Below are 12301 nucleotides of genomic sequence, written 5' to 3' on the forward strand. Positions count from 1 at the left end.
AATCATATTTTATTGCTTGGAAAAACAGAATCCTGTATCAATCATATTTTATTTACGGGGAAAATATTTTTTTTTATACGAGAAATTTCTTCTCATGTCATTTTCTCAGTTCAACTTTTATACCAACTTTTTTTATTTTTTAAGGTAGGACTATTTTTTTTCTCTCTCGGAAGATAATCATCACTAACTTTTTCTAGTAAAAGGAGAAGTTGAAAGTCTTTTTTATATTGGGTTTTATAAGAGTTATGTTGTAAAAAAAATGATCGTGTAATGTTGCAAAGATTCGTTTTGCGTGTCATAGTTTTTTTTTTTTTTCAAAAAGTGTAGGTCCCACAAAATATTGTGTGTGTAAAAAAAATTTGTGTTATGTTAAATAATAAATGCAAACCCCTTCTATATTTTATAAGTCATTTATTTCTAAGAGTGGATCCTCTTATATGTTAATTAACATGATCATGTCATGTTGGTCAATTATAATCATACATGGGTGAGTTAATAGTGATAAGGGAGGAGAGAGAAAAAATATAAGGATATGAAGTTATACAATCTTCACCGTTGATTTAATTATTAATAGTTAAGATCCTTCAACATGACATGATTATGTTAAATTACAAATAAGAGGATCATTTTCTTTATTTCTTTTTATATTAATTCAATCCGTATCAATTTCTATCTAACTGTTAATTTATTTTGATTTGAACCATTTATCCATCTGAAATTTCCAACTTTAGAATTGGCTGTACAAATTTATTTGATCACATAATAGGGTTATTCATTACATCGTTGGAGGATGTCATTATCCATTTAAATGCTGCCAAACTAGAATTGGCAAAGTTTGTTGGCTGACATACTTATTGTATTAATTTTCTACTCTTTCTATATTGTTCAGGCTAGAGAAAATATTGGCTTAATGTGCATTCAGGGAATGATTGATAAGGAAAGTGGAAGTATAATATACTATAAATATTTTTTTACTATTTCTTATGCGATAAAAAATAGGTAGAAAATAATTTATTACTTTTTATGTTATAAGAAGGACAGCAAGTAATATTATGTGAAGGGTTTTATCTACGTAATTTAAACTGAATTGAACACACTTCAATTGTCTAGTAAGCCAGACTGAGTTATCTTATGTGACACTTTGATATTCACAAGAGTAGGTAGTTGTGATGATCATTGGATGACTGTAATTGCTTGAGCAATCCCAGACGGATGGATATATGAGTTCAGCATCAAATTTCATTAGCCACAATAAAATACAACATTATTTTGTCACTTCTTTTATTTTTTTGTGACTTCCATATTAGTTGACAAATATATTAAAGGGAAAATATACTCTTATGTTGTAGGAGAGTGTTTTCCTCTCCTACACATACATCGATTTCCGTGTTATTTTTTATCTTTTTTTTCTTTTATAAATAGGTGGATCTCACACATGATTGTGTCTATAGCATGAGAGAGCTTCTCTCCTATTGCATGAGATTAATAAAGCTCTATATTAAATCATGAAATGCAGTTTAAGATTCTGATATCGAGTTACTATGTTCTTCAGTGACCAAGCTATAGTATTTTCTAAACAACATAAATGTTCATCAAGAAGAGAGTTTTCTATTCATAAATATTTCTTGACATATTGTTTACCCAAAAAATAAACACAAACACACAAAAAAAAAAATAAAAAAAAATGTAACTTTTGGCTTACAATGGAGGATACTTTTAAGTTTGCATGTAATGATGTGTTTACCTGAAGCAATCACAAGTGGTTCAAGCCTATACCAGCAAGGTAGAAGACCTAGGTTCAAATCTTAGCTTCCCATATATGGGTTACAAAATCTAGCTATTACTATCTATGCCTCCAAAATAAAAATTATATGTTTATGTTCCTAAAAAAAGGGGCGTTAATCCTTGTTTAATTGCAGCATGCTAAAATATTGAATCTTCTTGTAACTTCAATTTTTTTAAACACAATTTTGCTGGTCTAACTCTGGATTCCATAAGCATTACATGTTCAATTAAATTTAAGAGATGTGTTTGTTTATGATTAACTTAATGCCTTCAAAGTTCCACTTATCAGATATGTTTTCTTTTTGGTGTAAACTTACCAGCAATGTTAATTGGTAATGCTTTTTCTAAGCATAAACCACTATGTATATTATCCTCTAATGACAGAAATCCTTCTAAATACTGATTTGGCAAGTTGCAGTTGACATCAGTTCTCAACTTTGTCTAGTTCTTTTTGTATAAATTAATGAAATTAGACCTTCAGACAACATAGGGTTTCCTTTGTCAGTTCATTGGTGGATTTTAAGGGAGGCAAAGCACTGCATGTGAATTAGAATCAATGATTATATATGTGAGATACAGAACCTGTGTAGAAAAGCAAAAATCTTAAGGGGGTTTTGCTGTGCTGCTTTGGAACTTTGTGTTTGGAACATAATTTTCCCACTGCTTCTGTATAAACCATCTCAAATTGTTTAGTCAGTGTGGCCTAGCATCTATGCCTTCATTTAGATTTTGTCATTTTACATCAAAAGATAAGTATAATTGTAAGCAGTTATTGCATGCCTATTGTCATTCTTGATTCCTGGATTTTCTTTTATCTTTGATTATATATTATTCAAACAAAGATTGCAACCTGCCCTGATTAAACTTTAAAGTTGCGTTTGCTAAAGGAGAACATTTTTTTATCTGAGAAAAGTGAGTTTGGTAAAAAAGTTAAAAAAAAATTGTTTGGTAGGTCATTGCTTTTTGGCACGTTTGCTAAAGGAGAACATTTTTCTCTCCAATTTTCTTTTGGCACGTTTTTTGAGAAAGAATATTTGTGTCTATTGCTTTTTTTCCTATTTTTTGGTTTGACGGGGTAATGAGAATACCATCCTCTGGGTGGTATTTTAAAATAGCAAATTTTTTCAATTTTACACACAAACTGAGATTGCTATGCAAATTCGAATGATTGGGCAAATTTTTTAAAACTTCCTATCAAACATGGTCAACTAAAAAACCCATCTCAATTTTCCGTCATCATAAAAGAAACCTCCTACCAAACACATTGATTGATGTTTTACTGATGGATAGCCATATCTGATTGTCTTTAATGCTGCAAACTTAAAGATTTAAAATATTCCTCATATAACTTCTTTTTGGCATTATATGTGGCAGAGAGACTTCAAAACTCATGCCTTGCTGATACTTATACGATTAACCATTGATGCTTGACTAACACTTATTCTGCTTGAGCATCAACCAGTCTTCTTAATCCAAGACATAAACAATAGTTATTCATATGTTAGACAACCAATTTTCTAGGCTATGTTTTGGTGATTTGCTGATATAAGAGGCTTGCTTCAGTGAAGGGTGGAAATATAGAGATTAGACACTAAGTATAACACGTTAAATCAAAATAATGCTACCGATTGGAAGCAATATATGTCCAGCAAAAGTACTAACTAGCACTACCCCTTTCCTTGCCTAGACACCAATTTTCTATACCACTATTCTTAACGAATGGAAAGGTGAATATTATGGATTGTGTGTATAATATACATATAAGTATACCAATGATATTATTAGATCAAAGCTCTTGCCAATGGTTAACACCCACCATCAGCTGGCTCAATTGAGCTTAAAAGGCCGTTTCCTCTCAACTGCGTGCAGTGGTCTTCAGCATCCACTTGAGCACAGATGATCACCACTGCTAGTCCGTTATGATGTGCCTCCTGCATGATGTTAACTGCAATATCAAGTGTCATTCCGGGAATCACCTTCATCAACACTTGCACCACATATTCTCGCTTATTATAGTTGTCATTGTGCAGCAATACTCGATAAGGTGGGGATGTTTTTCTTGATTTCCTGGTAGAAAACATGTCATCAAAGATTTGAGCATTCCCTTTTGACTTAAAACATGTAACAAAAATGAGACAGGAGAAAACAAAGAAAAGGGTCCACAAAATGGATTCACCACTTCATAACTACAATTCTTTTCCAAAGGCAACAAGCGAAGGAAACCATTCAATCACTTTCCATTTAACAATCATGTCTTAGATCATCTCAAAAATAAACATAGTGAATCTCTAACAAAATGTAAGAATGATATCAACCATCATTATCAATATACCATTTACATTAAACCACCAAAGGATAGTGGAATCATTATCAATTAATGAAACCTCAGAGTAAACATATCACCATACTTGCATTTCATCATTATCAACATCTAATAGTAGTAATAGTGTTGGTAAGTCAAAAAAAATGGTTTAAAAACAAAACTTCACATCTGGCTGTAGGAGTCTAGCTAGTTCAAATTGATGTATAATTATGGAATATGAACAAGCCTATATTTTTAGCCCATAATAGAAACTTCTACTCACTCTCACAGCACATCTTAGACTAACACTGTAAAGAACTTTGGGATACACCACCCCAAAAGCTAGCTCTAAGGGTGGGAGTGGTCAAGGTCTTATAAACTCCACATTAGTTGCACATACAACCAATGTGGGACTATATATCTCAACACGCCCCCTCACACGAGAGCCCTTTGGGCTAGAAGCGTGGATATTGCACAGGTCCAATTTTTGGTTTACCTTTTTGTGCTTTTATTTTAATTCCACTTTAAAGTGGGGAGCGGTGACCTTATAGTCACTCAAGCTCTGATACCATGTAAAGAACCTTGGGATACACCACCCCAAAAGCTAGCTCTAAGGGTGGGAGTGGCCAAGACCTTATAAACTCCACATTAGTTGCACATACAACCAATGTGGGACTATATATCTCAACACAGTAGGAAATTAATGGTTAAGGTCAGTACTTCATTGGTGGTGCCTCAGTTTTATCATTCAAGTGGTTTAACAATTATTACTTATTAGAAATTATAAATGAAAGCAAGAAACAAAATTAAATGCAAATATTAAAGAAAAAAGGAATATATCAGAAAAGGAAAATAATACAACAGAGTTCAACCCACTAACCAGGACTTCTCTTCTTTTTATATGAAGCATTAGAAAGATGTTTCATCTATATAATACAGTATTAGATTCCTCTCAATTATGCTCCAAATGCTATAATTACCTTAAGTCAAATTCAGATTCCCTTCCAGGTGATGTTGTCTCTATGGTTGGCCTCTCCAACAACCCACCACCTTTCCCTATTCCAGGGGCAGCCACTGTCATTGCAATACTCCGGTCTTTACTATATTTGAAAAGAAAATTTTTATCTCCTGCAATTACAAAGTTAAATATCAATTAAAATATGAACCATTTAACTTGAAAATGGGTGCATAAAAAGAAATTGAACAAGAAAGCTTAGCACTTGATATCTTCACATCCTCAAATTCTTGGAAAAATGTAATAAATACAAACAACTAGTGCAATTTGTTCATGAAAGTAACATAACAAAGATTGAGCAAACAGTTTAGAATTAATCCATAGGTTTGAAAGAAAAAGGGAAAGTACCAGGATTTGATGCACTGAATACTTGGTTGGGTGAAAGAGCAAGTGAACTGCATAGTGCAGCTTCCATGGTTACTCTTTCAGTTTCTATGTGTGGTGGTTGGCACTTAGCACTTAGCACTTAAAACTAGAAGGGCTACATCTAATTCTAGTGGGAGTGAAATAATCCAATGTTGTCTTTGTCGTTACTACACTGATATTTTTTTGTGGGTTATAGAGATTTTGTGGGCATAAAAGCTAAAGAAAATTTTGTATGGTGCATACACAATTTTATTTGAAACGTTAATATGGTGACACGTGGTGTACTTCCATTTTTTTTTCATATAATTGATTGCTTTTGTGGTTTGGTGTTTAAATTCCATCAATTAATTACAGAAAATAAAAAATTTGGAAATGAGCATGATTTTTGCTGTTATTAATTTATTATTGTCCTATTTAGCTCGAATTGAATAAATCAAGTAATTAATAAATTAATGGAAAAATTTAAATAAAAGAGACTACATTAATAACGAATTTGGTACAAATGACATATAATCCGGTGTGCGAATGAATGTTGAAATAATGTGCACATCAGCTTTCCATTTTTATTTCATTTGTTTTTTATTAATCATGGTTGTACTACATTATATTTTTCTCTATAATTATTTCTGAGGACTAATCCAAGTGGATGACTGAATTTAATGCAACAATAGATTAAAGAAAATCAAACAGCTAAGTAAATCTGGCCAACTAACTCTGAATATGAGTTTTTATGAAAAAAAAATCTTATAGGGACAACAATTTTAGGAAGGGATATATTTGCCACCATAAAAGTTTATCACTCTTACTACCAATTCAATCACCGTTGATTTACGTCAATCCAACGATTATAATTTATTGACAATTATTGGGTCGTATTTAATAAATGGATTCGTTTTTTCTGCAGTTACTGCATATAAGTTATTTGCAGTAAGCCTAATACGACGTCATTTTGGGGAGAAAATCATTATGTTTTTGGAATTTTAATTTATTTCAGGGTTATTATAATCTTTATAATTTTAATTTTCTAATCTTTCAATCCCAAAACGACATCGTTTTGAAACTAAATGTAGATATGGTATAAATGCAGTCCAGCTATTGTAGATGTTGTATTTTATTTTTTGGTGACTCTTCAAGCTGAAGAAGACAGTATTTCTGCAAGGTGGTCGAATGATTTGGTCCTTTTCAATACAAGAAAGGTCTGATGCTTTCCCTTCCTATCCTGTGGCATATATTTGCTCCATCAACCATGTAATGATATGTCAACAGTATTCTGTATTGTATTACCTTTGCTTCTTTTATCCCTTTATTGAATGATATATTTAGCTTTAGTTGTTTTAGTTACTAGCAAAGGTCGCTTACAAGAGAGAAAAGAAACAAAATGCGTTGCATTATTGTTAAATGGTTGCAAATTCATCATTCTACTCAAAATATAGAATGTTTCTGATATTCCTGGCTTCCGAAACTATCCTCCGAATTTACACCTGCCTTGTTTTTTAAAACTGTTGGCTCATTACTTTACTACACTTAAAATTCTAATTCCAAACAACTAACTCTTTAGCTTAATGCTGTTTGATTTCATGTTCCATAACTTCTGTCTCTGGAAAGAAATTGTGCACCATAAGAAAAATAGTTGGGAGATGGGAGTTTTCTTTTGGCTTTCATAGCATCGTAAGCATGAAAAAAGAATTATAGGATCAAAGACTAATGAGATGAAGTATAATGTGTTATGAAGTCTTGGTTCAGAGAGGATTTTTGATAAGATTCTGGTTTAAGATTGGAATGCTGCACTATAATGTGACAAATATGGCATTTCACTGTTCACTGTGGTAGGGTACAAAAACAGTGGTATTAGTCCTCTGAATACGCTGACAGGGTTTGGTAAGTCAATTCGAGTCTAGATTGTTGAAAACTAAACATCTTTCCTGGACAAATAATTTTCTCATCAGCAAAAGTTTTAGAACTTAATCATATGCAATTGGCTTGATTTCACTGTATAATACATTTGATCGATCACAGAATTTTATTCATTTGAGTTCACACAACACTTGGCAACTGGATGGGCTAAACTCCATTGGAGATGTGTTTTGATCAATTGATCTTGTACAACTTTTACATACATGTAAATAGAATGCAAGTGCCAGAGCATCAGTTAGCAAAGATACTAACAACCAAACTTGCGTGCCAACTAATGAAAGCCTTGCTTTTCTGGTGCAGATATTGCCCGTGTCTATCTAAAAGCACAGCAATAGTACTTTCATTAAGAACACTGCCTACAAAAATGCAAAACATACGGCAGTTAAGAAGAAAAACTAATCCACATTAAGAAGAACATGCAATCGATGCCTGCATAGTAGTATCTTTCATGGTAATTTTGAGTATACTTACATACTAGTATCTTTTTGAGTAATCGTAGCTTGAATCTGTTTGTTTAAACATTTAACATGTCCATGTTATGACTTTAAATTATAAGAGCTATGTTGACAACTCGAATATTATAACCAATTGGGTTTCAAGTATATCAAATAATAAACTTTCTTCTAAATTAAAAACTTCACCTTAAACTAGAAGAAGGAAGTTCATCGAATGATACTAAGCATAGCCAAATTCCATTTGTCATACGACATTGAGGTATTTAGAGTACAATCACGCAAATTCCATTTGATGAATGAAATTGCGATATGCCAGTGTGCTTATTGGGCTTACCCCATACCCTTTTAACGAAATTTGCTCATCTTCTTGACCCCTGGATGTTGTGACTGTTGTAGTAACCTTGATTTTAAACCATGCCTGTGTTTTGACCCTGCTATTTAGGTAGCGAGAACAGCGCTGGTCGTACATCACACACACGTGATCAGATTGAGAGGTGCTCATTTGCGAAGACATGTACATTTCGAGACTGCCTATGTTACACTCACTTTCACCATCACTGATAATGATTTTAAATTTCGATGTCACAATTACATTGTAGTGACTGATGATGAAGCAGAAAATGAAGTCTGACGGAGGGGAGGGTGGAGCAGAAGAGAGATCAATAAATACACAATCAGTTGTCGTCTTATACTCAAACCACTCTGGAACTCTGCTTCCTGGATACCCATACACGGAAGTTGCTTGATCATCGTAATTTTCAACACAATCGTGTTCTGAAGTGGATAAATGTTTGTGTGCTAAATTCATCACATTAATTTGCGCATTCAACTCAATAGCCATGAGAGAATGTTTATCCAAATTCCTGCAATCCCAGAACTCAACCCTTCTCCTATTTTCATTGAATTGTTCAGTGACTATTGAAGGGAACAATACAATCTCTAGAGATTTGCACCCTTCGGCAATTAGAGTTTCAAGGGAGGGGGGCAGCTCAGGTAGAGTCTGAAGCTTCTTACAATAACGTATGCATAGATGTTGCAGTCTTGTAAGATTTTTGATGGATGAAGGCAAGCTCTCAATGTCACTGCCTCTGAGATCTAGGAATTCAAGATTGCTTTGATGTCTAAAAGATGCTGGCAATGCATCCAAACGGGTGAATTCTAAATTCAGTTTTATCGTATTCCCTACTGAGAATTCCCTGAGTTTACAGCAATTTCGAAGGTTGAGGGAGGTTAAATGGGTATCGCTTGTAACTCTGATAAGGGAAGCGCAGAAACTTGCATTCAATTTCTCAAGTTTGTCGAGAGAGAAAATGTGCAGGCTAATCAAATGAGCACAACTAAAGATATCAAGTACTTCAAGATTTGTGGCTTTTGAAAAGTTTGGCAGCTCCTTCAGACAATGGGAAACCTGAGTTTAACTTCTTTCAAATTCACCAGATTCTGTAATAAAATAGAGCAAACAAAGACATCAGACATGAGCATAAGTTGTTAATTTAGTATTCCTTGAATTTAGAGAAAATTATAACAAACGAAAACATATATTTACCTGTACTCCATCCCAAAGTTTTTGCACTCTACTATTTGGTAAGTCCAAAATAACTAGTTTTTCTGCAGAAAATTTCACTGGCAAGGATTTCAGAGGGTAATTCTTCCAACGAAGATATCTTAGTTCTGATGGTAAAGATTGAAGCTCTTGAGGAAGAAGATCCAAGCAATATGTATCATATTCGTAAAAAAAATCCAGAAATTGTAGTTTGCTCATCTTAGCAAATATTTGAGGCCTCAACATGAGTTTCCTGCCTTTAGTGTCTTGTGGCAAGAACGACCTTATGCTTCTAATAGCCATAGTCCCCTGCCATAAAGTAGAAAAATAATAATAATTTAAACACAGCTAAAAACCACATTTCCCACAAAAAATTCAAATCTTATCAAAAAAAATTATATTTAATTTATGCTTTTACCTTATCATATTTTAATACTTCATAAACATCATTAGAATCCCCCAAATGACTGCGGCTTCCAGGGTCTTCACTAGATTCATGGCAAACAATCTCCCAAGCCATTTCTTGTATAATATCATGCACAGAGACAACATTATCTTCAGAAATAATTATAAGAGCTTTGTCTTTCAGCCTTTCTAACCCAACAACCACTGAATTACCACTTTCACGATCTTCCAATAAAAGTTTTATGTAGCCCACTTTCAAATTCAATCCACTAAAGAAACATGCAAGATCTAAAAATATCCTTTGCTCTTCGCGATCTAGATCATCATAACTTAGCTTCATTACATCATGAACTTTCTTATTTGGCATTTTTTTAAATTTGTCTAGCTGACTTTCCCACACTTCTTTATCTTTTCCGCAAAGAAGATGACCCAAAACTTTAAGAACTAGTGGAATGCCTTTGGCATAATTGACGATCCTCTTTGATAGCTCAGAGTACTCCATTTCAAGATGGTTTTGTTTGAAGGCATGCAAATTGAAAAGCTTAAGTGCTTCATCAAACATCAATTCTCCTACCTTGTATATGTCATCATCATCAACTTTGTAAGCCATAAGCACTTGCATATCTCTAGTTGTCACAATGATTTTACTACCTGATCCAAACTGATCATGACCTCCAACTAAAATATCTAGTTGATCTAGATCATTAACATCATCTAGAACAATGAGAACCTTCATACGACCAAGCCTCATCATCACATAACCGGGCAATTCATTTGGTGTGTTAATTTTCACATCTTCTGCTAATAGTGTAGAAAAAAGTTTCTCTTTTAAGGAATTGATTCTACCTCTTGTTGATTCTTCTCTTACGTTTGCTAAGAAACAACAACCTTCATATTCAGAACTTAGTTTGTTAAAAACTTCTTGTGCAATGGTTGTCTTGCCAATACCGCCCATACCCCAAATTCCAATAACACGCACGTCTTTCGAATGTTGACGTAACAATGATTCTAAATGTGCAATTGGTTTGTCAATTCCAATAAGTCCTTTTGACCGAATTGGGTGCTTATTCAACCTCTTCATCAATTCACGATTGACGGTTTTGATGATTTTTTCAAGCAGCTCGACATCATCCCTATACAACAGAGAGAGAGAGAGAGGAAATAATGTTAATTTTAATTTTAAGCAAGAACCTATAACCTATTGATAATATGCATAGATAGATCTACATAACAAATGAACAGAAAAATAATATTTAACATTCGTTGAGAGAAAATAAAAAAGCTTACCGGAAATCTGATGACTTAATTCCAGATAAATGTGAAGATTTGTTCAAAGCATCCCTCCATGTTTGCACCCTTGTCAAATTATACTTTTCTTCATGTTTAGCAAGCGCATTTCCATAACTCTCCTTTACATTTGTGGGATCCACATTGTAAAAAATAGGTATTACAGTCTGTCCATATTTCTCCCTGCACTCAACTATTCTTTCAAGTTCTTCCAGACACCAATGTGAAGAAGCATAGTTTTCTGAGAATATGATCAGTGAAATTAATGATGTTTCGATTGTTCCAAAGAGTGATGATATTTCATCTCCTCTTTCAAGTTTGTCATCTACAAAAGCATATATTTGCTTTCGACCAAAAGCATCACTCAAATGGCTGAGAAAATTATGGCGAATGTCCTGGCCCCTGAAGCTAACAAAAACATCATATTTTTTTTTTAGGAGCTTTGTCGGACATTTTCTTTGCCGCTACACCCTTCAATTTTGGAAATAAAAAAGAGACAGATAAATCCAACATACCAAGAAATAAATAAAGGACAAAGAAATACAACATATTCAACTTTTGAAATAACCAAGAGACATATATATATAGAGTATGCTTGTTGGATCAATGGATCGGAACACGTGCACTCTGTATCTTTCTTTACCTCTAAACCCTTGAATATCAAAATAAGTGAGCCACAAAGTAACTGGAAAGAAGAAGAAAGAGTGAAAACAAATGAAAAGATCAAAGAAATTGAAAGAATGGAACTTTATAACAAGTTCAAAATAGTGGTTAGCCAAAAGGAGAGGGAGGAGGAGGATATCATATGACAATACCTACTACTTCTGGATTAGAAATCTTTCAAATGAAGCCTTTTTCTTGATCCAATCTGTTAATCACGATCTTTTGCCGTCTCATTCTTCGTTTCTTTGTTTTCCACATTATCTTCGGCAAAAAATGAATAAATGATGGACATTGCTGTAAAGTCAATGCTGACCTCAAACATGTTACCGAATCGATGCTTTGCTGATTAGAGATCAGATTCAAGTCTAGCTCATATAAGTTGGAGCAACATCAAGCACATGGAGCAGCAGTTCAATAGAAGGAAGAAGCAATTTCGTTGAAAGTGCTATACATAAAGGAAGAAATAATTTCATTTGACCTAACCTAACAGTTAAAGCCTAAAAAGTCTGTCACGATGATGAGGTTCTCCTAACACCCACACTTCAAAAATTCTTACCTGTCGTATT

General features: G+C 33.5%; 1 protein-coding gene and 1 pseudogene across 3 annotated transcripts; both read right to left on the minus strand.

The window, feature by feature from the left end:
- Positions 1 to 3343: 3343 nt before the first annotated feature.
- On the minus strand, positions 3344 to 5652 carry LOC133288383 (ATP-dependent Clp protease adapter protein CLPS1, chloroplastic-like). 3 transcript variants are annotated; one of them, XM_061486121.1, is made up of 4 exons: positions 5451 to 5652; positions 5068 to 5212; positions 3764 to 3852; positions 3344 to 3673 (listed from the first exon to the last, which is right to left on the minus strand). In XM_061486121.1, exons 1-4 carry the CDS (start codon positions 5515 to 5517, stop codon positions 3591 to 3593), a joined length of 384 nt encoding a protein of 127 aa, XP_061342105.1. In that variant the 5' UTR covers positions 5518 to 5652; the 3' UTR covers positions 3344 to 3590. The 3 variants fall into 3 exon arrangements, with proteins under 3 accessions (XP_061342105.1, XP_061342104.1, XP_061342103.1); XM_061486120.1 differs by having other exon boundaries at positions 3344 to 3852; positions 5451 to 5636; XM_061486119.1 differs by having other exon boundaries at positions 3344 to 3852; positions 5068 to 5215; positions 5451 to 5631.
- A 1854-nt stretch (positions 5653 to 7506) lies between these two features.
- On the minus strand, positions 7507 to 12049 carry LOC133288408 (disease resistance protein RPV1-like; annotated as a pseudogene).
- Between the last annotated feature and the right edge of the window lie 252 nt (positions 12050 to 12301).

The sequence above is a fragment of the Gastrolobium bilobum genome, unplaced genomic scaffold, assembly GCF_033153095.1.
Source record: "Gastrolobium bilobum isolate Gb01-03AN ecotype WA unplaced genomic scaffold, APGP_CSIRO_Gbil_v1 utg1578, whole genome shotgun sequence".
NCBI classification, from domain to species: domain Eukaryota; kingdom Viridiplantae; phylum Streptophyta; class Magnoliopsida; order Fabales; family Fabaceae; genus Gastrolobium; species Gastrolobium bilobum.

What these genes read in the sequence shown, in the direction of transcription:
- LOC133288383 (XM_061486119.1), bottom strand. Translation starts at nt 5,517, where the DNA reads ATGGAAGCTGCACTATGCAGTTCACTTGCTCTTTCACCCAACCAAGTA. An exon ending in ATTCAGTGCATCAAATCCTG is followed by an intron (nt 5,216 to 5,450) that starts GTACTTTCCCTT and finishes TTGTAATTGCAG; the next exon opens with GAGATAAAAATTTTCTTTTC. An exon ending in GAATCTGAATTTGACTTAAG is followed by an intron (nt 3,853 to 5,067) that starts GTAATTATAGCA and finishes GTTTTCTACCAG; the next exon opens with GAAATCAAGAAAAACATCCC.